Source organism: Eublepharis macularius, chromosome 5 (genome assembly GCF_028583425.1).
Source record: "Eublepharis macularius isolate TG4126 chromosome 5, MPM_Emac_v1.0, whole genome shotgun sequence".
In the NCBI taxonomy this organism is placed as follows: Eukaryota; Metazoa; Chordata; class Lepidosauria; order Squamata; family Eublepharidae; genus Eublepharis; species Eublepharis macularius.
The window spans coordinates 28,584,978-28,608,937 of record NC_072794.1 but is presented as its reverse complement, the minus strand read 5'-3'; the positions used below and the strand labels follow the sequence as shown (position 1 = coordinate 28,608,937).

Below are 23,960 nucleotides of genomic sequence, written 5' to 3'. Positions count from 1 at the left end.
CTGCTTGAAGCCAGTTGGATGACCTTGGGTCAATCACAGCTCTCTTGGAGCTCTCTCAGTCCCATCCACCTCACAGGGTGATTGTTGTGGGGATAATAAGAACATACTTTGTAAATCGCTCCGAGTGGGCATTAAGTGGTCCTGAAGGGTGGTATATAAATCAAATGTTATTGCTATTATTCCCTTCTCTACTTTGCCTTCACAATAATCCTGAGAGATGTATAAGAACGCAGGTTAAGCTGAGAGACCGAATGACTGGCCCAAGTTCAACCAATGAGGGCCAAATCAGACAAATGTTTTCGAAGCTCCCAGCTATTTAAAAAAACATTTTGGGGAGAAAACCATGGTTCCCGGCACACATATGGATAGGATTTGAATTCTCTGTGACAATTCTCTGAGTGGGGATTAGAACTTGGGTCTCTCGGGTCTGAGATCAACCCTCGAACCACTGCTGTGTAATCCCCCTTGAGCCTCAGTAAGAAAAGCCAAGTTACAGGTCAGATATGGAGATTACTTTTCCCTGGACTGCTGACTGAACACCTGTAGCAGCTGCAGCAGTTTACCACAGTGATTATTCTTGCACAGTATCTTTATCTGACTGGCAGTGGTTTTCCAAGCGCCCCCCCTCCCCCGCAATCGTCATCTATCTTTTTAACAAAAAAATGCTAAAGACCGAAGTTGGCACCTTCTGCACTTGTTCTTTTTTGGTGGCACAGAGGGTACTGGATTCTTTTGAGTGCTCAGATTTCTTAATCAAGCAGAATAGAAAGGGAACCATTTTTCAGCTGCACAGAGAGGAGGGCTGGCTATCAATGAGGCACTACAGAGAAAGTGGTTTTAATCAACCAGCTTCCTTTCATTTCAAAACGCCTATTGGCCAGCAGGAATGTAGAGACATTTGGCTTCTCGGGTCATTAGAATAAGCCCGTTACGTGGCCCCATGCCGGTCCATGCAGTCCATCAGGAGGCCTTGTTCTTATCACAATCTGTTGCAACTTTCAAGTAGAACACCAACAAAAAAAGAAAATGCACTTGAACCCCAGTCAGCTCTCTGAAAACAAAACCGCTATTTTTTTCCCTCCTGTGAGCTGTTTCAAGTCTCTGAGAAGAAGGAAATTGACTGAAACTGAATTGGACCTGAAAGCCACTGGGATCCCTGCTACGGAAGCCATTGTGCAAAGCAAAACCCGGACTTCAGAAACCGAGGGTGGAATTGCAATGGTACTCATTAAATGTGAAATGTGGGGCCAGTAATGAGCTACTCATATAGCTGACTTGCTTTCAAGTGCACCTATAAATAGCGAAAGCTTCGGGAGGGGGGAAAAAAAGAGGAATCTGAATTAAATATTGCTCTACTGCTACCCACTTCTGAGTAGAAACCAGAAAACTTCAAAAGGATAGGCAGAAATATGACCCCCTTCCTGCTTAACTTAACTTACAGAAGCTCAGGAGACTCATCAAGGATGGGTGCTTGACAGAACGGGAAAGGTGCATGCAAGCTTTATGCCCTGTGAACAAGGCTCAGTAGCAGAGCATCAGCTTTGCATGTAGAAAGTCCAAGGTTCACTCCCTGATGGCTACTTAAAAGGAGCTGGAAATAGGTGGTGTGAAGGCCTCCACCTGAGGCCCAGGACCGTTGCAGCCAGCCAGGGGAGGGGATGCTGACCTTGAAAGATCCAGGGTCTGTAACAGTATAAGGAAGCCTTGAGCGTTCTGTGATTTTTAAAAAAATTGTATGTTTCCCATAAAGAACTGGCTATACTTAGCCCAGAGGGAAGGAAGATTAAAGAGAGATGGGCATGGTAAAAATTTCCCCGTTCTTAAAAAGGTTGCCAAAAAGAAGTGGCTCTACTTGCATGATCAATGTATTACTGAGCTGATTGCTGACAGGTTTCAGGTCCCTTTTGTGCAGCAAGTCATATGTATGCCTGGGTGGTAAACATCCCCGGCTGCTAATTCCAGAGCGGTAGCTGTGTCACTCTGCAGCAGTAAAATAAAAAAGGGAGTTCTGTGGCACCTTAAAGACTGACAAAATTCCAATTCACAAGAGCTTATGGTGGAATAAATTCTGTGAGCTTTTAAGGTGCCATGGAACGCCTACATCATTATCCTGGTTGTGAAGAAGAGATGCAGCTTTAGAAATACAGGGAAATATTGCTCAAGATGCAATTGACCATATTACTTCCTTAGTGTTTGCTCACTGTATGTGTACCAAGATGTGTCTCTCTGCTTCGTATCTGATACTATTTACAGTTGCAAACTCTGGTCTGCAAAAATTCGGTACCAGATGGTAAGCATCTTCAAGCTGTGATAAGAAGTTCTGCTGTTACAGAACTGTAGGTATCCGCTTTACAGTTAATTTAAGATGGGCTGCCATCTTGGAAAATGCAGAGTTTCTAATAAGGTGGCCATGTTAAAAGGGCAATCTTTTTTTGGTCTTCGACGCGTTTATACTTCCCCATGCCATATGGAAGAATGCATACTGTATTCCTGCTGTGGTTTTTCAGCTGAGGGATCTGTCTAAACTACATTCGAAAAGTAATGTTTTAAATAACTAAAATAAATATTTTATCACTGCCATTGAATATTCACATTTCCTTTTCAGGTGTGGTAGGTGATGTCAAAACCCTCCGGTGTTGAATAAAATAATGCTGAAGACACCAAAACATTTTAAACTAATCACCGGGGAGGGAGATGGCAGTGAGACATGCATTGTAGACTGGCCATTGTGTATTCTGAGTCGAGCTTTCAACGGGAGTAGTCTGCACTGATCTGCAAATAATGCTAATGAGCCACCCTATAATGCAGGCAATACACTGCCTTGGCCAACCATCTCAGAGGATTGTAAAATATTGATGTGTTGCCCACAGACATCGATCAGCAGAATTTTTACAAAGGCGATGGCAGAACAGAAGAAACCTCGCTTCAAAGACAAGCTAAATGGGACAAAAACATGGACTGCAGTATATCGGAGTTAACTGTGGACAGGGGAACTGTTTGGTCCTAGGAAAAGGAGGGGGGGGGTCAAACTTAAAGACATTCTGAGCCACATATGTCATTTGACTGAAGTTTGAGAGCCATGATAAGTGCATCTTTTTTACATTTATACGGTTGAAAGTGCTGTCAAGTGGCAGGCAAGTTATGGGGATCTTGGAGGGTTTTCAAGGCAAGAGACTTCAGAGGGGGTTTGCCATTGCCTGCCTCTTTGTAATAGCCCTGGAATTCCTTGGTGGTCTCCAGTCTAAGTACTAACCAGGGCTGACCCTGCTTAGCTTCCAAGATCTAATGAGAGTGGGCTAGCCTGGACTATTTAGATCAGGATGGTGAGCCTATACTTCCAAATAAACATTGTTTATGGGGCTGTATTCAGATGCATACTAGGACTACTACTACATGAACAAGCCTTCCCCTTTCCCCCTGGGGGAGTCTTCAGGCACGGGTGCTCCCTTCCACCCTCCCACCACACAGGACAGTCTAACAAGACCTCCACATTCATAGTAATCCATAATTTGTTGCTACATCCAAACCACACACTTTGATTTGCACTCTTCCCAGCCGACCAAGATTTGGTTTGGAATCTTGATTTCTAAAGAAAAACCCTCAGCTCACGGTCTGGATGTAGTGACAACCTGTGGTGTGCCCTGAATCAAGAAACCTTTCAGTAACTGGTCACAAGCAAGGGGAAGAGGGAGGGGGGAAAGGAAAGCAAGATGGATGCAAGATCAAGAATCCCCCCAGGCTCATTCCTGTAAGATAGTTTGTTTTTATGTTTGAATGATGCCATTTTCAGACTGTATTTCCCATCTGTTTGGGGATACTGAATTCCCAAACCAAGTGGCTGCTGTGCAACTGGATACAATAAGTAGAGGAAAGCATTCTCCTCCATTATTCTATCAACATTTTTACCAATACACCATGCCGAGCAGTGCTGAATAGTGGCTAGAATGTCAAACTAGGATCTGGGAAACCAGGATTAAATCTGCACTCTGCCATGGATGCTTGCTGGGAGTACTTGGGCCAGCCACATACAGAAGCCAAAGCTTCCTGGACAACAGACCTCAGTCCTTCACACACCCAGGATGATTCCACGTGAGTTTTTTTCTATGGTGATCATGTTACCAATGCAATTGGTGTTCAATTCACACTTACAACAGAGATTCCACACCATAACTCATTTTTCATCACTGTTAGCCGTGGTTTCCTTTTCATACCAGATGTGGATTGCTCCCTTACCCCAAACTGTTGTCATGCTGCCCTCATGAGTCTTTCCCAAAAATTTTGGTGGATGCATAGCGCTGCTCAAAAATAGCACAATACTGCATCTTAATAGCACAGCGCTGCTCCAGAATCCTTTGATAATGCTAATTGCTGGAAGGTGCTGGGTGTCCCCTTGTGGTCATCGACACTGAAAAAACCCTAACTAACACCATATTGCTTGGGGGAATGGGAAAGAGTGTTTCGGAAGCATTTCAAATGCTATTTGAGACAGAGCACTAAACTTGTATTGTCGTAATGTAGGAACAGCATTACAATGCCTCATCCCACAAAATTACAGAAGTCACAATTCTTTTGGTGTCAGCAACAATACTAAGGCAGTTTCAGGTGGGTAGCCACGTTGGTCAGCAGTAGAAGACCAAGAAAGAAGTTCAGGAGCACTTTAATGACCAGTAAGATTTCCAAGGCATAAAAGCTCCCTTTCAGCTTTGACTCAACAAAGTTTATACCCTGGAAACCTGGTTGGTCTTCAAGGTGCTACTGATTCCAAGGCAGTTCACTGTGAAAATGCAGGGGAATGGGAGTGTTCCCTCTCATTCAAATACAAGGTGCACCTTCCCTTCCATATACATGTGAAAGATCATTCCAACGTACCATCTTGAGAAAGATAATTTTTCCAGGCTTAAAAAGAACAACAGAGTTTTATTGGGTAAAAACAGAAGGTTCGCAGTTTTTGCAGGAATGGAGGACAACTGAAGAACCAACAATAATAACAAAACACACAGCTAGAGTTGCTGAAATGGAGAAACACCTACATGTGGAACCAGACTTATTTGTACGTGCTCCCCACTTCCCCTCATGAGGCCCTATGACACCACCCTTCTTTCCCCTTTCTTCAGTTTTGTGGTTCTATCTTGCATTGGTCTCTCATTTCTGAGCTGCTGCTTAACTCATTTTCCTAGAAAAACTTCTCCCCCTCCCACCCAGTTCTTTCAGAATCCCCTCTCTCGTTAGCTATTTCTTGCTATAATTCCTTATCTTCTCTGCCATCACCTCCCACCTTTCCTTCCTTCAAGTCCCTTTTACTCAAGCCACTCCCTGCTCAGCATCCCTTCCAACAACCTTCTCTCCTTCTGTCCCAGGGCCTCTTTGAAGTCTCAGCTAAACTGCCAACTTTCCCTTTCCTCAAAGATGCTAGACAGCAATCTGTGAAGTTCCCAGAGTAACTTAACATTCCAGGCCACACCACCAGCTCAGCCAATCATTGTCAAGGGCTTCAGGATACAGCACAGCTGATTACCTTCAGCTGGCTTAATTGCTCATCATCTCTTCCATTCAAAAGCAGAGGCATCTCTCTTAGCAAATGAATGCTGATCTTATGACTGGAGTGGCACAATACATATGCAGTTGGCTTCATTATGAAATTGCATGCACATTGAGAGACTGCCTAGGGATGTGTGAAACCCACTTGACAAATTCTGCTAACGGTAGCAAAACTCTTGTGGATTTCCCATAAAATTTCTCAGGTGTTTTGCCTGAAAAGAAACTCCCAAAATTGCTTCACAAGAAATGCTGGTAGAAACTGCAAACGGCAAGCGTGGGTGAATGTCAGCAATGATTTTTACTTAGTGTATCACCTGGCATCATCACAGATCCTAGCTTTGCCACTCAATGTATGATCCAAGGAGGTGTTCCTGGACCCAGAAGAATCTTTTGCTTCTTGGGGGATTTCAGTGGCAAAATATTTCACAATCAGCTTAATTCTACACACACCGCTATTTACCCGCCGTCCTTGCCCTGGATTTTGCTGATGTCCTGCACTGCCTTTAATTGCTAAATTGGTTTTAAAATGAGACTCTCTAAGAGGAGTTCTGGAGATAGTCGGCAGCCCTCTCCCCAGGCCCCAGTTCAAAGAAATCTGTCAGCGAGGCCAGAGAAGGGAACGGCAGACTATGCTAGCATGCTCTCTCGGCAATCCTCGAGCACATAGCGGCACAGCAGGGGGTGCTGGGAAACAGAGTCTTTGATGATCTTCTCTTCCCACTGTGAAGACTAATGACTTCAAAAGGGGCAGCTTGCCAAGGATAGGGTTGCGCGGGAAGTGTAATTAGACGAGAGAAATAAAGTTTTTGCTCACTACTCTAAAAATACCCTTTTCTGTCAGAAAATACTTGGTAGGAGGGAGAACTGTGGGAAGGGGGTTGTGGCAAGACTCGGCAGTGAGTGTAAACTTCTTGGCCAGGGATCATATTCAGGCCTGAAAGAAGAGCCTGGATTTCCTTCTCCTCCCTGGCTTGGCTTCCAGACAACCAGACAAGTTCAGAGGGAAATCTCCTTGGTCTGACTGCCTCATGTCCTTAATAGTGTTTCCCTGTCAACACTTCCCACCTCCTCCCCAGTTCCCTCTTGACGGCCATTGCCTGTGCGTAGAGATACTAGGTCTCCCGTTACAGTGGGAGGCTTTCAGGTTTCCCATCTTGTTGCCTACCTGCACCTCAGGCCCGAGGCAGGAGACAGGAGAAGATGAACATATGCTGACATCATGCCAGCGCAGTCACATCACTTCCGGTTAAAACCAGACATGACACGGACGACACTCTAATGCCAGAGCATCCACTATGTCACTTCCACTTAAACCTGTGCTGGCTATACCTGTGCTGGCACAACCTCAGTGTACCAGAACCTGCCCCTCATTTTCTTCTGGGGATTGCCAGCTGCAGCCTGGCAAACCTACCTGTGAGGCTAAGGAGAATTCCTCCGTTGCCTAGCATCAGGGCTGGTGTTCCTCTCTAGGCTTTGGGCCTACTCCTGCTCAAGCGGCAATAAAAGGGCCTAGTAATTAGCTATCATAACAAACAGAGAATATGGAATGGCAGTCTAAGCTTGGAAGGACCGCCTCAGAGCTCAGCTGGGTGCCTGGAAGGCTCAGCTAGACTTGCTGGGGTAGGACAGATATTGCCATTTCGAATTTGTCTCAGGTGCTAAAATTACTCAGGTTGGGCCTGTGAAGCATAAAAAATAATCCTGATTGACTGAGTTATCCTGTAAAGTAGGTAAGATGAGGGAGAAGAGGAAGAGGCTACCAGATGGGCATCATGGCTAGGGAGGGACTGGAACTCAGATCTCTTTCATTCAGATCCAATATTCTAACCAATACCAGTAAAAACGTTACTAAAAAGTCACAGGATTATAATGAAGCTCTACATCGATCGGTTGTTTGTCCACTAGAGCTGTTTGTCCTTTAGAGTTTTGTATATATTCATTACCTTTTTATTCTTCCTATGAGACTGAGAAACCATATTGCGGTTTTTTTTCTCACCATACACCCTTAATCATTACTACCAATCCTGTTTAAGGTTTAAGGCCTGGATTTACCAGAGCGGGGTCCTCTGCCCCTCAGGTGTAGCATTCCTTGGAGCATTTTGGGCTGCAGCAGGAAGAGGGAGGCAAGAAAGTCAGGCTCTGAAAATATGAATTGTTCCATCTGTGGAAATGCTCAGGAGGATCCAAGCCTGAGAGATTATGTCTAGCCCATGGCCACCCAGTGAACTTCATTGCTCATTCATTGACGAATTCACATCTCTATGATCTAAGACCAGCAAGCTGTCCCCAGGATACCACACACGCTCGCTGTTGGAAAGGTAAGTCACCCAGTTATTCACTTTATTGAACCGAGTAAGCTATCTTATCCTTTCAGAGACACTAACGAGGTTCAGATTTGTAGCCATGAAGACTCAGTTTGCCACTTGCTTCAATCACTTATTCTGCAACCTGTTGGACACAGAATCCTTTCACTCCAGATTGGACACAGATTTTATCATCCTAGTAGTCTTAGAGAATCTGATGGGCCAGGAGAGGACATGCAATTATCTAATTTATTTATTTCAATCATTCATACTCTGCCTTTTTTCTCCAATGGGGACCAAAATCAACATATACCATTCTCTCCTCCATTTTATTCTTAAGACAACCTTATGAGGCAAAAGAGGCTGAGAGCGTAGGACCAGCCCAAGGTCAACCAGCAAGTTTCCGTGGCACAATGGGGATTCAAACCTGGTTCTCCCAGATTCTAGTCTGACATTCTAACCACTATGCCACATTGGCAGTGAGAAAAGGAAGGAAGAAGAAGGAGGAACAAATGGGCCAAAGAATTACAAGAGGACATCTGAAGGTAATTGTGTCTCTTGGGGACCAGGAAATGCAAAAAGGAAGGGGCGGGGGAGAACACTAATTGGAGGATAATCTCATCTGCACACAGAACACTGATGACAAGGTCTTAATGTAATCTTGAGTTGCTGGGCAAGTTTGAAGAAAAGCTTCCCTAAGGAACGTGGGGCGCCTGGCTTGACCTTTCTTTCTGGAAGATTTGTGAACAGAGCAAAAAAAAATCTGCTACAGCCTGACAAAATGATACTCCAAGGGGGTTACAAATAGGGGTCTGCAAGAGGACAATGGACCAATGGCAGATCTAGAATAAGGGAAGTGGCCGGGAACAATCCATTAGCAATGGAAATCACAAAGCAGCAAATAGGCAGAGTGAACTGGGAGAAAGCTGAAGGAATACAGGGAGAGATGAGGAGACGGAAAAACCTCCTCTGATGTTACGCTGAAGAAGTCTGAAGGATGGTCAGTGATGATCGCTGAAGATCTTGGATCACTTGCTACACCTGCATTTTTAAAAAAGTCTTCCCATTCTTCACTACCAAAATGAGAAATTGCTATTGCTCTGAAGCTATCCCCAAGGCCTATGCCATGCAGTAAAACACGCAGTCACATGAGTACTTCCTTGGCATAAGACTCGCTGAATTCTGTGAAACTGACTCCCGTGAAAATCTGCCTTGCTGTTTGTATTTGGGCTCCAAAGTCTGTCTTCTAAGTATTCCCTGAAAGGGGTGGGTGTATGGGAAACAATTTTCTACCCTTCCCCAAGCAAAGATCAGAAATCTGTAAACACTGTTAGCAGAATGGCAGCAGAAACTTGCACATGGAATCTTAAGGGACTACCTGCCCTGATCCCGCTCAAATATTAAGAACTTCTACAGACAGTTTTCGCAACATGCCTTCAGCGGCAAAGAGGGTGTCCCCAGAGAACATAGCTTTTCTGCCTTAGTGTTAACACTTTTTCTGTTTTTGTTCGTCAAACTGAATCATTATTTGTTTTAGGTACCACTTTAAAACTTGCTTGTTTGCTTAAGCTCCTGGGGGCATTAAATTGCTCTCTGCTGAATATTATTTTATTTGTGTAATCGTATTTTAATTATTTGAACGGGTTGCTTGTTTTCATGCTGATCGCCATCTAGAAACCTGCCTCAGTGAGGCAGGTGGGATATGAATGGTTCAAAATCAATGGTTCTCAAACTCTGGTTCAGACCTGGCAATGGGTTACGATTCTCCTGGAGGTGGGTCATGCTGCCAGGAGGGAGGACAAGATAAGCTGGATGGCAAATTTGGGTTTTCTTCTGCCTAATGTGCAAGACTGCCATAAAATACCACCTGTTTCTTGGTCAGGCTCTATAGTCATCAGGATTATAAATTAAAAACAAAACTCAACATTTGTTTATTGTTAACTGATGTGAGACTCTTACATTCAATGCTGGGGAAGGGGAAAGTAGCATGGAATTAGTTTGCAAGTAGGTCCCGAACCACAACATACTATGAGAAGTGAGCCCCGCTTCAAAGAGTTTGAGAATCACAGGTTGAAATAAATAACAATTTAAGCCCCTTGTTGTCCTTTCCCCTCAACCTTGGCTAGCAGTCTGAGTTCTAGCAAACAGTGGTTTGCTGACAAGTGGCTGGGCATACCGGAGCAACGCCATTGGGAGGGAGAAAGGGGACGTGCCAGGGCTCAGGGGCAGCTCTGCATCTTTGCAGAGCTTGTCCAGTGCCCCATGCACAAGATCACACCCATGAACTGCCCATTAATTTAATTAAATGTGCCGGTTCACTACTTGCATTAATTAACATGGATTAGAATCCCCACTTCAGCCATAAATTTGTCCTGAAAAGAAAAAGAAGGGGGGGGATCCGATTCTGCCCTCCTTTGACACTCCTTATGAACCACGATTGCGATTATGACAGCGTGGTTAAAGAGGGTGAAGGGGTAATTAATCCACACTCAATATTCTTATGTACATTAGTGGGCGAGGGCCCCTTTCCCCCGCTAGCATGCAGGCCATCGCAGTGATTAGAGTCTAATTTCAGCAATTTTCCACACACTTAGGCAGCTCTTGTGCTCTCCTGGTAATTTCACAGAGCTGGGAGCAGTTGCTTCAGCAACAAACAAACAAAGGGGGAGGGGAGGTTACTGTGCAACCCCCCCCTCCCTCCATCTCAAAATAGAAAAGCATTAACATATTCATGTGCAAGCAACTTCAGCTACGGATGCATTGCTTCACCAACATGATCTCAGGAGCACACAAGATACACAGTGCATGATGCCTGGGGAATTCCCGGAGCGCTGGGGAGGGTGGACTTTGGTCCTTAGTTCATTTGGATTCCTGTGCCCTGTTATACTAAAGTCGATTCGCAAATTCTAAATTCTGGACATGAGATTCCAACATCCTGAGTCCTTAGAATCGTGCCTGAGGGCCAAGGTAAACATATCACTGACCATGCAACTCTAAGCAGAATTACACCCTTCTAAATCCATTGAAGTCAATGGGTCTGCAAGGGATTAACTCAGTTTGGAACTGTACTGAGAGTAATCTGTGAATGGATCTTTCCAGCAAGTTTTAAAGGAAAGTAGGAGCCATGAGGAACCTAAGTTCGGATCAGGGTCAAGGTGCAAATGAGCATGTGGGGGGAAACAGAGGATTTAACCCTCCTCCCACATGATTTCACCTATCAAAACTCCTCCCACTCCCCACATGGGAGCCCTTATTAGATTTGGAAGAGGAAAAAGACAGCACCCTCCCTCTGCCTGTCTTGTTTCTTTTATAGGACTAATAAGAGTACAGGACAGCAGAGGTTGTTTCAATAGGTCAAACATGTGGGGAGAAGGGAAGAAAGACACACACACATCCCACACACACTGCAGCTCCAGTACCAGATTATGGTACACAAAACTATTCACTAATCCCTCATATTTTGGCCTCAAAGTCTATCAAAGAGACTCAATACTTGTGAAAAAAAAGTTGGCTGGTGTGTGCGAGAGAATACACTTAATGCATTTCTTTTTTCAGAAAAATGGAAACTCAATCCAAAGCATCGCCCCGAGATTCCATTAATAGCATCCCTCAAAATCTGATTCAGGCACTTCAGACCTCATTTGTTGCTTTACAAGTAGCTCTTTGGGATATCTGCAGTGAAAGGACTCCCTTCTTCAATTAGTTTTAGTCACTGCTTATCCAGAGTTGCAATGGCTCTAGATCTTTTTACAAATGACTGTATGTTCTGCATTCCCTCAAAGACTGCTGCAACCCTCAGATTTTTGCAAGTGGAACAGAGGAGCTATTCACTTCCTTCACTAGGCAGCAGGCCAAAAGGCAGGCAGGGTGCCACTGCAACATAAAAGGTGACGAACGAGTCCCATATTTGTGACCCATTAGTACCCTTTTATGGATAACACACACCACCAGTCTGGTCCTCAACTGCCAACTGGGAACTGCAGTAGAGGAGTGAAGCCTCAGAACAGTATAAACATGGACCCTTGACGATTGTGCAAAACAGATGATGTGCATAGGTCATACTGCAGTTAAAGGCAGGCAGAACAGCATCGAAGTCTGTATTATGTCTGGCATTGCTACCTAGCCTCGTGCATGAAGGCAGAGGACTAACAGAGACCACCTTCAGGCCTGGACTGTACATTCACAAGATGAGGAGGTGGCAGAATTCTGAGGGGGCAAAGTGGACTGTACCACTTCAGACTGCAGGTGGGAGATAACAGTTTTCAATGCCCAGCTGTATTTTTAAAAAAGTTACCTGTAGTGGAGCTCACGGTCTCCATGGCTTGGGATGCTTGCCCACACTGCTTGCCCACACTGCATTTTCAACATGCAGAGTGCTTTTATGCAACTCGACAAAGCACGCTTACTGCATTTCACACCCCTGCGCTGGCCAGCTGATATGCCAAATCTGGATTTTATGTCCATCTCAATGCTACCAATACTTGTGGTATGTAATAAGCAATGTCTTAGGCAGACAAAGCCTCCCGAGGCAGCTGCATCTAACAGCAACCCAATGGCTTCTCTTCAGTTGCAAAGCATCCTCCTTGCAGCAACATTTACAGTGCCGGAGGTTCTGGACACGTCTGGTGAAGTAAACATTGGTCTGGAGCTGCGGAGGGAGGAGAATTTCTGGCAGACAGCATACAGTGGGCTGGCTTTCTGCCTTCTTGGCCTATCTGGAAATGTCCCAAAACTGGAGCCTGGTGTGGACCAGCCCTAACTTTCTGAGAACATTCCCAGTGGGCTACTGCCAGCCAGGAACAAGCCACAGTGAGATCCTCTGGCACTGCCAGAAACACAGTCAACTACTTACTTTGGAATGGCAACAAAGACAGAGGTAAGCTTGCTTGTCGTTGGCAAGCCTGTACCCATTTTCAGCACCGTTGGCAAAGAGGCACCTATGGTGCTGCCAGTGCCACTCAGCCCGGTTATCTCCAGAGTCGTGGTACCATCCCAATGCCCCCCCCAGCTTTGAAGAATGAACCAAAGCCTTACGAGGGAGCTTTCAAAGCAAAAATTGCTTTGAAACCTCCTTTCTTTCTCTTTCCAGGCAACGTTCAGCTCCCGATTTGCATCGTACTTCCCTATTTCTCCCTCAGTCTCCATTTCCTCGACCTTCATTCCCTCCTGTGGTTTTTCTTGTGGCTTCTAGTCCTGGCTGTGATCACTGCTTCTTCCCTGACCTTGTACAATTGCCAGGTCATGAGACTCGGCTGTTTCCCATCTGTCCCCAACACAGTCTATTCTGAGAGATTTCAGCCTCACAGCAGAGGTCTTTTCCAGAGATCTTTTATAACCGGAGATGCCAAGGATGGAACCAAAAGAGATTCTCAAGCTCAAAGCTACGGTCCTTCCCACATCTTGCCAGTCCCTCCAATGCCTAGAGGTAGAGGAAGCAACCACTATGCTCCCACCTCATCCCCTTTTCTTCAGTAGTCCCCTTGTCTGTGCTCCTGTGGGGGCCAACAGGACTCCACTGTGTCTCTCATTTAGACAGGGAACATTAGATGAACAGGGCGCAAAGCACCCGCTTCTCATTTTTGTGGGCTGCTATTGTATGCGCTGCCACTTTATGAGTTGCCATTTTGAAGATCGATTAGGATTGTTCTTGATTGCTGATCATATGCTTTAAAAAAATCACATGGCTTTTGGGAGCTAAATATGGCTGTAGCTATGAACGTTTTACAGACACTGCTTCGCATTTGTAGGCAATAAGAGAAAGAAAGAACTCGCACACAGCACTAAGGCGTTTCACCACAGGGGGAAAAAGAACTCCAGGCCATGACCTGTCAGCTTTATTACTTTGGACAGCTCCGGCTCCGTATATAAACACCTTGATGTCTCCACAGGCTCTCCCTGACCTCTAGGTGGCAGTGTGGTCATACTCACAGATAACACTTAGGAAACACTTTTAAGTTTAGAATACTTATGGTGAAAAGTAATCACATATTTTGCTCTCTACATGGGAAAATGCCTAGCAGTGCTAGTCTTCAGAAAGGTAACGCCTTGGAATTCAGATCAGGGGATAGGCAGGCTTCATGACTTCACTAACAAATTCCTAACCAATATGTTCTGGTACCACCTGCAGTTACCAAATTCAGGAAAAGAAGATCTGATTCAATAAATCCCATAGTCCAGAATGGATTCTAGAATAAAGCCTAAACAGAGCAGCTGAGAAGATCTGTTTACCTCTGTGCTGTCACCCAAGACAGCATCTACAGGACAGAACTGGTGCTTCCCTGGATGAAGTCTAACAAGCTGAAACTGAATCCTGACAAAACGGAGGTACTACTGGTGGGAAGAAGGTCTGGCCCAGGAAATTGGTTATCTCCTGTTCTGGATGGTGTTGCACTACCCCTAAAGGAGCTTGGGGTGCTGCAGCCAAAATGACTGAAGTGGGTCGCAGGGACCATATAGCTCCAGTCTTGTTCCACCTACACTGGATCCCAATTTGCTTCTGCACTGGTGCAGGCATTGACTTTTAAAGTCCTCTGCAGTTTGCTGCCACCATATCTTAAGGGCCACCTTCTCTCCTATGAACCTACCCACCTACTCCAGTCAGCTTCGGAGGCCCTGCCATCTGAGTTTAGATGGTGGCAACTCTAGAAATGGCCTCGTTGGTTGTGGTACCAAAACTCTGGAAATCTCTCCCCAGGGAGATTTGCCTCCCTCCCTCTACTGTTGCCTTCCACAAGCAGGTGAAGACTTTTTCCTTCTGCTTGGCATACACCCCAGTAACTATTATTGGCCTCCTCCTTGATTTTTGGTGGTTTTGTTCTGAATGAATTACTATATATAGTTTATTTTTGGTGTTTTCAAGGTTGAAATGTTTTAATGTTTGATGGGAACCCTGGGAACCCTGTTTGGGTTAAAGGGCGGCATAGAAATTTATTAAATAAATAAACAAAACATTTCTCAGCATCGGGTTATCTCCTTGCCTGGCTAGACTATTTCCTAAAAAGCTGCCGGCTCAGTTCAGGTTCCTGCCCCCACTCTCTGGCCTCATCCAGCTTTCCCCCCCAACATTACTGGCTTTCATGTCTTCCTTTTTGCTCTGCATCTCTAACTCTTCTTGGCTTTCTGACCATGGTAACCGCACACCGTCTGAACCAATAACCCAAGGACAAACCTCCCAGAATTCATCCTCAAATGCAGGACTGTGTGTTCTCTCCTAGTTGTCTAGGCCCTTGAAATGCCAGACAGGTCCCTCTCCACTCAAGTCATGCAACAACTCTGACAATATGAAAACATCACCTACCCTTGGTTTGTGCCCCACTCGTTCCTGATGCAGAGATGTTTATGCACAGGGTCCTTCATGTAACCTTCATAGCAAAGGCACTCGCCTAAGAGGGGGAGAACGAATGAAAATGGAAGTTATGAACGAGCTGTGGATATCCCGGAAAAAAAATCTCGGGCTTGCGGCAACCATTTCAACACAACCTGAAGCCTCAGCAACAAGGACAAATTCTGTGATAAAAAATGCAAAGGCCAGTACTGGAGTTTGTATCTGTCTATGGTTTGATTGAAGCTGCCTTTAGAATACTCTGTCCCCATCCACCCCCGTCTCAAAAACAGTATCACAATGCAGGGGGAAAGCCAGCAAATGACAACACGGCCAGGGGGTTGGAATACCTTCCCTGCCAGGAATGTGCTTTTAGGTCTTTTGGTATTTAGTTACAAGTCTAAGGGCCACACCTTGAATACCTGAGAATCGAGCTTAGAAATCACCAGGACTACCACGCTCAGCATTCCGGATGCACTTCTGGTTTGGCCCCAACAGGTCAATGGCACATGATGCAGAAAATTTTGTGAAGAAAGCACACACTCTGGTTTATTTTCCCTTTCCAAAACTCAGGCATGCAGGAGCCCAATTCTGACAGGGTCTGTGGTACAGAGCAGGGGGAGGATTAAACTTTTCCCAATTTGAAGCTGACCTGAGGAATTTGCCACGTTGGAGCAAAAAGAAAGATACTGATGTGGTTACCTGCATGTTGATCCCAGGGGAGCACACGGCAACCTCCTGAGCCCGTTTCCAGGTCAGGAAAAGAGGGCAATGGCACAAGAGGGCAATGGCACACTCAACCCACCCATCCTTCCTGCCAAGGTCTCAAACCATATTAAGTGCTGTTTACAGAACTCCCAGCATCATACGTGGTTGAGCCATGAGTAAAAGACGTGACAGAGGTGACTAAAACCTGGAACAATGTGGAGAAAGTAGACAGAGAGGGATTTTTCTCCCCATCTCATACCACTCGAACTCAGAATCCATCGAAGAAACTGACAGATGGCAGGTCTGGGATGCAGAAAAGAAATCACTGCTTTGCCACAAGACAGGTTGATGGTCACTGGTTTAGATGGCTTCAAAACAGACACATTCTTGGGGGGAAATCAGTCTATCATTGGCTATCGGCCTCCCATGTGCAGACGTAATGTGAATAGCTTTGGTCTTAACCAGCAGGGCTCTTCCTACATTGCTATGGCATTAACTAATACAAATATAGCCATTTTCTTGTACAGTCTTTGGACTCCTCTACTGGAGGAAATCAGGTCCTATGCCCCAAGGCTTTTTGATAAACCAGCAGAAAATCTTGAGCAGAAGGAATACGCTCTTACCCAGTGTGGACACAAATGCAGTTTATTGCTGACTTTATGTACTTGTTCCCACATTCCCTCAGGGCCATTCCTGGTATTCAGAAGCCTCCATTCAAACTTCAGTCAGTTGGGCTATTCCCTATGGTCACTGCCTGGGCAAACGAGAGTTTATTCCCTCTCCACTGTAAACTGGGATCCACCCATGGTTTAGTTTCAAGTAGTTTCAAGTAGGTTTCAAGTAGCCAAGTCGTCCGGTGGCACCTCAGAGACCAACAAGAATTTCAGGTTATAAGCTTCCAGAAGTCAAAGCTCCCTTCTTCAGATACCTGCCCTTTTTAGATATTTGAAGAAGGGAGCTTTAACTCTTGAGAGCTTATACCCTAGAAAACCTTTTGGTCTCTAAGGCGCCACTGGACTCAAATAAGAATCCCAGTTGCTGTGGAGAAACACATTTCCATCCAGAAATTGTGGCAAGTTAGAGATCTGAGGTCCAGCTTGCAAAGCCTGTTTGCCTTCAACTGCATCCCACGTATGGGAGGAAAGACAGGGTATGTGGTACACCATGGCAGCAAGCTGAATTTGTGCCTGAAAAGCTACCAATTTGTGTGGGACAGCTGAATGCAGCCAGTAAGAGGCGATATGGTTCCCCCTCCTTTCCCCAGCCCAGTCTATTTTTCTTTTCCTTTTCAGAGCAGCTTTGCATGCAGACATTTCAAACATGGTACTTTTTGCTGGCGTGGAGTCAGAGCTTTACTTAATTTCTTTGCATCAGGCTGCTTTTAAAGGCACAGGGAAAGGCCTGAAAAAGAACTATCAACCTTATGTGACACAATTGGCGAGGGAGGCTAAGGACCAGTGTCAAGTTTAGTCATCTTGCAGGATCCCAAAAAGCAGAGAATGCCTGATACACACACAGGCTGGCAGTATTGGGGGGGGGGGTGCAGGGGGAAGCAAAAATGAAAAAAAGACCAAAAGCTTCCTTGGGTGACCAGTTACGCAGAATGAAGAGCAACAGAAGACTTAGGGGGAGGAAGTTAGAGATCATTCCTTCTTCTGGATCTTCTGACTCCCTAGTCAGCGGGGCTGTCCAAATAAATTATTCTCAAAAGCGTACAACACCCTCCAATGGCTTCCCTCCCCTCCTCTGCTAAGCTGTGGATGGGATTGACCATCCTCTAGTCAGGAAGCCTCAATGGTCCCCATGGGATTTGCATGGGACGTCTGCTAATCCTGCTCACCGTGCACTGTCAATGCACTTTAACAACCGTTTGCACAGGAAAATCCACTTGCAACGGATTGCTAAAGTGTACTGAAACTGCATTATCCAACGTGTGTGAAAGCCATCTTAAAGCCCTTTGTGGAACCGCCTCCACCTGTATGTGCCACAAGGAAGTTCTGCCCATCAGACCAGAGATCATCATGAATTCTTCCACTCATGTCACTAAGGACTGACTCTGCCTGGAATTGCTCAGGGGCCACTCCCATTTTATACAACCAGCTTCCTGAGAATGTGAGAAAGGCCCACCCTTGCAAAGATTTCAGAGGCTCTATAAAGCAGAGCCTTTCCAACGTGGTTTTGATGGTTATGGTCTGCTCCTTTTTTCACATGTATTTCTGTGAACTGAGATTGATGCATGCTGCTTTGAGTACTGTTGACCATGAGAAAAATGGGATATAAGTATTTTAAAGAAATAAATCCCACTTGCCCCATCACCACAACCTGATGTAGGCAAACTTCCTACTACGATTTACTGATGGCTTGTGTCCTTCTGCTCTTCTCGGTGAAGTCTGAAACCTTCCTCTTGCTTCCTTTGTTGCAGAAAGACTCCTTGGGCCAGAGAAAGGATTCAAACTTAACTAAGCAAAGTCAAGTTGACCTGGGGATGGTTTCAGGAGAGGGCAGAGACATCTTGTTCTGGACTTCTTTCTAACACTGGGGTTGGATTAGAGCCTCAATCTGCAGGTTTTTGCACACTGAAGCAAGCTGTGTGCATGCAGTCATGTGCAAGGATTTCTGATGCTCTGCTATGGAACAGATGGCTGCTGGGGAGGGGCCCAGAAGGCAGAATCAATCTAGGAAAGTGTCTAAAGCCCTCCCCATTTTTGAAAACACAGCTTAGAGGTTTCTGTCTGACTTGAAAAGGCTCTAAAGGCCAACCCCCTCCCAACCCCTCTCCTCTCAAAAACTGCCTTGGCAGGCAAGGAGCGAGAAACCAGGGCCTGGCTCTTGGTTACGAACACACTGCAGTTAGCTTCCGCCTGGATAACAGAACAAAGAACCAGGCACCTCCTTTGCACATGCGAGATCTGGCAGTTTGTTCTGGGGTGTGGATCAAACTTCCAGGGTTAAACTTTGCAGAAAACAAGTCAGAAACTGCACACAAAAAAATAACATCAGAATATAGCCAAAAGAACAAAAGGCAGAACAGAAGCTCTTCTCTTTTGCAGAAAAACAAAAAAAAAACACAATCTCATGGATTTTTCATTGCCTCCCAGAATGCTGACAAAAACCTGTGAAGTTGGAAAGGGCCCCCCAACCCCCATGAGGGTGCTCAACGCCCTCCCTTCTGTGAGGCCTGCTGGGGCTGACAGCTGCCACGGCAGATGGTTGTGCATTACAGCTCCAGGACGGAATGCAGACCTGGGTGAAGAAGTGAGTCACAGCAGCAAGGGGAGGATTACATGCTCATGAAGACACATGTGCGCAGTGAACACAAGATCTCACACCGGTCTGGTTTCCTCAAGAGCAATTCCTGAGACTCTAGGAGCTCATGGATGGCACTTGTTAAAGCAGGACACGGTGATTTTATTTTTTTTAGAGAGAACTTTAGATCTCCTTTGAACTGAGCCCATTTGGGTTTTTTTGAATGCATAAGGTCCTAGGTTTGATCCCAGTTAAAGGACTGCAGGTAGCAGGAAAGACCTTGGAGAGCTGCAGCCAATCCAAGCAGACCGTACTGGACAAAAAGGACCAATGACATTTCTCCATATAAGACAGCTTCATAGGGTCTGCGTTCTTGCCCCATGTGTGAGAATCAAGAGAGGAATGGACCAATCTGAAAAGATCCTGTGCACAGTGAGGGATTCTCCATCAACACTTGCACAGAACTTGGATTGGATTCTCTTAATTGTCACATACTAAGAAACAAGCCGGAGATGGCAAACCTTCCCCCCACACCCACATACCGGTTTCAGGGTCGCACTCGTGTTCACAGGGGTCGAGAAGCCGTCGGGCACACAGGTCCAAGGCCCAGGGTCCACTGGAGTTTTGCTGGGAGAAGAGGACCACCTGGGCAGGATTGAGCCAGTCGCTGGCATCCAACTGGCTTCCCTCCAGCAGGATAAATCGACTGCCTGTACAGTAAGCAAAATATAACATGGGGAAGGGGACGTGTGATGCCTAAATCATTGTTAATGGCTCCGCTTGTTATTTGTATGGATGTCTGATCACTGTTACTCTGGAAAAGGAAACAGAAGAACAAGGCAGGTTTCCCATTCAGGCCAACCATTTTAAGTATCACAAGTGTTTGAAAACACCCTGACAGGCAATCCTGAGCAGAGTTACACCCTTCTGAGCCCAAACGACTTCAATGCACTTAGAATGGTGCATAACTCTGTCCAGGATTGCACTGTAAGAGTTCTCTCTTTCAAACCACTTCAAAACCCATTATTTTCCTTTCAAGGACATTGTTTGTTCTTTGAATTTCTGCAAAATAAGGTATATTCACAAATTTTCTTTTGGAAGTCTCCCTTCCAGCATGGAGTTCATACGTTTGTAGTCATTGTCTGGTGTTTTGGAAGAATCCAGCACACCGCAGGAATGGCATTAAAGAGACAACGGGATTGTTTTGTGGATTTGGAGTAAGTGCTCTGTTCAATCAGACAGAAACAGCCAAATGACTAAGAAATATTGCATCTCCATCTCTCCAGACAATCATCCTATGCTTCTTCCAAGCAGCTCAGGTCAGCAGATATGCTTCTCTCTTTCCTCCAGTTTATCCTCACAACAACCCTGTGAGGTAGGTTAGGCTGAGAGAGTGTGACTGGACCAGTCACCCAGTGAGCTTCATGACCAAGTCGGCATTTGAACTCAGGTCTCCTGGAGCCTCGTCCAACACTCTAATTACTACACCATATTAGCTGTCTGGGCAATGACCTGACTGGGGCACAGGCTGCTCCCTGAAAATAAGAAAGTAGTTCCTACAATCCTGCTGAAAGGGAGAGGCGAGAGCAGCTCTGGAGGAATCACAATGGGGTTGGGAGCTACAGGCAATGAAAATATGGAAACTTGTTACCAAAGAAGTCGTCATCATAGGAGTGAAGAGGAATTTTCAAAGTCACTTTGAATTCTAACTTTCCCACTCACTAACTTCTCCTTTCAAATCAATTCCAGTCTCCAAAGATCTGTTATGCATCGCTACATTCATCACCCGTTCTCAGGAAACCTCTTGTTCCCTTACTGGCCCCGTTCTCACTGAGCGGGAGACCTGTATTTTATCTGTACCATGTCAGAAGGCAAAGGGCAGCTCATGAGTTCAACTGTTTCCTGTACACACAAAGCCAGCACATCCAGAAGAAATAAAGGTTAGATATTTTGTCTCTTATATCTAGGGAGAGTTTTTTCCATTGTGGAGAGGACACTGTGTGTGTGGGTTTGTGTGTGTAGGGGCATCCGACCATTTCAGCCTCCTCATTTGTGGTAAAACAGGTTTACTACCTGAGAGAGGCCATTACTGAATCATTACTGAGTTCCTCAACTAAAGCTTTTACAGGCTGTTTGTTGATGAGGCAACCTGAGTGTGTTCTGGAAAACAGCGTCTTCTCGTGCAAAATCGCGCCAGGAAGATGCTGTGATCCGCAAGTTTTGCGCAAAATCGCATCTTCCCGGCGTGATTTCGTGCAAGAAGATGCTGTCTTCCAGGCAGGTTAAGACGTGTGGAAATGGCCTCTGTTTTCTGCTGAAGGGATAACCAGCCTTTCAAAACCTGGCTCACTGAAGAGACGTGCAGAAAATGTTAAAGGGACCCCAGATAAGGGGCAGCAAAGCCAACCTCAGCACAGAACACAATACTTAGGAGCGTACAGACTGCTTTTGAACACTCACTGTGTTACATACATAATCTAGCAGGCAGGTTCTACACCCCCCCCAAAAAAAAACAGAGGGGAAAAAGATGTCTCTACAAGGCCTTGTGAATGAGGAGGTGGGCTACAAGAAGGTCTTGAACCATCGGTGGAAGACCACTGCTCTTGCTGATTGGTCAGTGTGGGACCTCAGTGGCAATTGTCCACTGATCTGTTCTCTGTTCCCAATCCTTTGTGAACAGTACATAAACACCAGGTTTCAACTACACCAATTTTCTCAAGAAACTACTTGTGCCCAACTACTGCCCCCCCCCAACCCAGTGCCATGGCTGACCCCAGAGGAGACAAGGCAAGTTGGTATGTAGAGTGTTTGCTTACCATCAGCGATGAGGTGCTCTGGAACATGCAATGTTATCTTGACCACCAAGGGGCAGTTCACGTGGGAAGCACACACCAGGCCAATGACACAGCTTGTGATGCTAATGAGCGTCAGGGTGGTCTTGCTAACGGGGCTCCTTGGCGAGCCAACTGCAAGGGCAAAGCAAAAGAGAGTTGAAGGGACAGTTACAAAAGAAGGAACCAAAAAGTCATCTCGCTCAGTCCTGTGCCACAATGTTGAGTTTCAGATCAACAGCAATGTGTATTTTTATATTAACTTATCAAACCCATAAAAATGAACCGAGTACACTAAAACAAATATGCTTTAATGACAAAAGGAAGAAAACCAAATGAAGTTCTCTGGGGGTGGAAAAAGAACTGTGCCTCTCTGCAGATCAATGCAACAGGAGATCCTATAGGAACTCAGAGCATTCCAAAGTCCTTTACTCCAACTCTGGAGAGTCTAGTCACTGGGCATGGATCACAGGACAGGGAAGTACATGGTTGCACACCATTCCAAGTGAAAGCCAAAATGGCTCCTGACTGGCAGGATCATTTATCAACTTGCGCCAATGAGCCATCAGAAGTGAAAGGTTTGGAGAAGATGCATAGGTTGTCTTCCAAAAGCCTGGAAAAGAGACAAATACTGAAAGAGCCGTTACATGGAAAAGGGAAAAAAATATTTGTTCTCTGTTATTGCAGAGGACAAGACTAAAGTAGATTTCAGCTGAACATGAGAATAAACTTCAAAATGCTAACAGGAATCACACAATGGAACCAATTCCCTAAGACAGGGGCAGGCTTTCCTCACTGAAGGTTTCCTAGCAAAGGCTGGGCATCCATTGGGGATGCTCTAGCTTTGGGTTTCCTGGATGGAGCACAGAGTTAGACTAAATGGCCTACGATGACCCTTCCAGATCTAGATGCAGAGGAGTTAGCCATGTTAGTCTGTGGTAGCAAAATCAAAAAGAGTCCAGTAGCACCTTTAAGACTAACCAATTTTATTGTAGCATAACCTTTCGAGAATCAAGTTCTCTTCGTCAGATGCATGGTACAGAAACTGTACCATATGCCTAACTCTTCCAGATCTAGGACTCTAGGACTCCGTAACAGCACCATCCTAAGTAAAGCTGCACTCTTATAAGCCCAAATGGACTTGGAAGCTGCTTAGGATGGCACTGTAAAGGAGGAAGAAATGCTTATTTATAGAGCCAACAACTGACTGTGTCAAACAACCCTTGGGGTTGTCATGGACCAGATTGGACCAGCAGCAAAGTCAATTCAGTTATGATTCATGATTATCTTATTGTAGAAGTGAGATGGTTATCTGGTTACCACTTTCCTTGTCCTCCCATCTAGAGTCTCCTTCTAGATAGATGGGAACTCTCAGGGACTCCTTTTTGGCTATGCTCCCTGAGGCCTCGGACAGCAGTTCTATGCCACCTTTCTCCTCCATCTGGAAACCCAACAAAACTCTGGTTATCTTTAACCACAGCAGCCCCATAGGAGTTATTTTCCTGTGATTTCATTGCATGGCATTGTTGTGACTTGTAAAAGTAGGCACCCACACAGACAGGACCAATAGTGTGTGTGGGGGCGGGGGTCAATGGAAACATGGAAAACACTGCAACATAGCCTTGAACTGTTCTGCTGTGATCTGTGTGTGTCTTTCTCCCAGGCTCCCAGTGAGTTCCATTGCCTATCCAGAGGTCCTATGAAACTTACTATTCCACTATCCAGGGTAAAACAAATGGCCAGGCTCCTTCTGAAAACAACTGGTGGTACATAGTAGTAAGGTGGCTAAACGCAGAGGAGCTGATGGCTAAATGCAGAGCCAGGGAAGGGAGACAAGGACAGAGGTCAGAGAATTCCCAATATCGTGGGCACGCTCTGTGTTAAATAGCTTTGGGAAAAAATATTACTCAGGCCTTGCTTTTGCATTTGTCTCAGCTTTGTTGATTTAGGTCTAGGGTGGATGGCAGTTTCCAGAAGAAGCGTCAACAGAGAGGAAGTAAAATCAAAAAGAGT

General features: G+C 45.5%; 1 protein-coding gene across 1 annotated transcript in view; it reads right to left on the bottom strand.

Moving 5' to 3' along the window:
• ASTN1 (astrotactin 1) overlaps positions 1 to 23,960 on the bottom strand; it is a 241,140-nt gene that overhangs the window by 99,690 nt on the left and 117,490 nt on the right. Inside the window, exons 6-8 of the mRNA XM_054980818.1 lie at positions 21,933 to 22,082; positions 19,659 to 19,826; positions 15,139 to 15,223 (exon numbers count right to left, since the gene is read on the bottom strand). Of these exons, the coding sequence (XP_054836793.1) occupies positions 15,139 to 15,223; positions 19,659 to 19,826; positions 21,933 to 22,082 (403 nt within the window). The remainder of the gene's footprint in view (positions 1 to 15,138; positions 15,224 to 19,658; positions 19,827 to 21,932; positions 22,083 to 23,960) is intronic.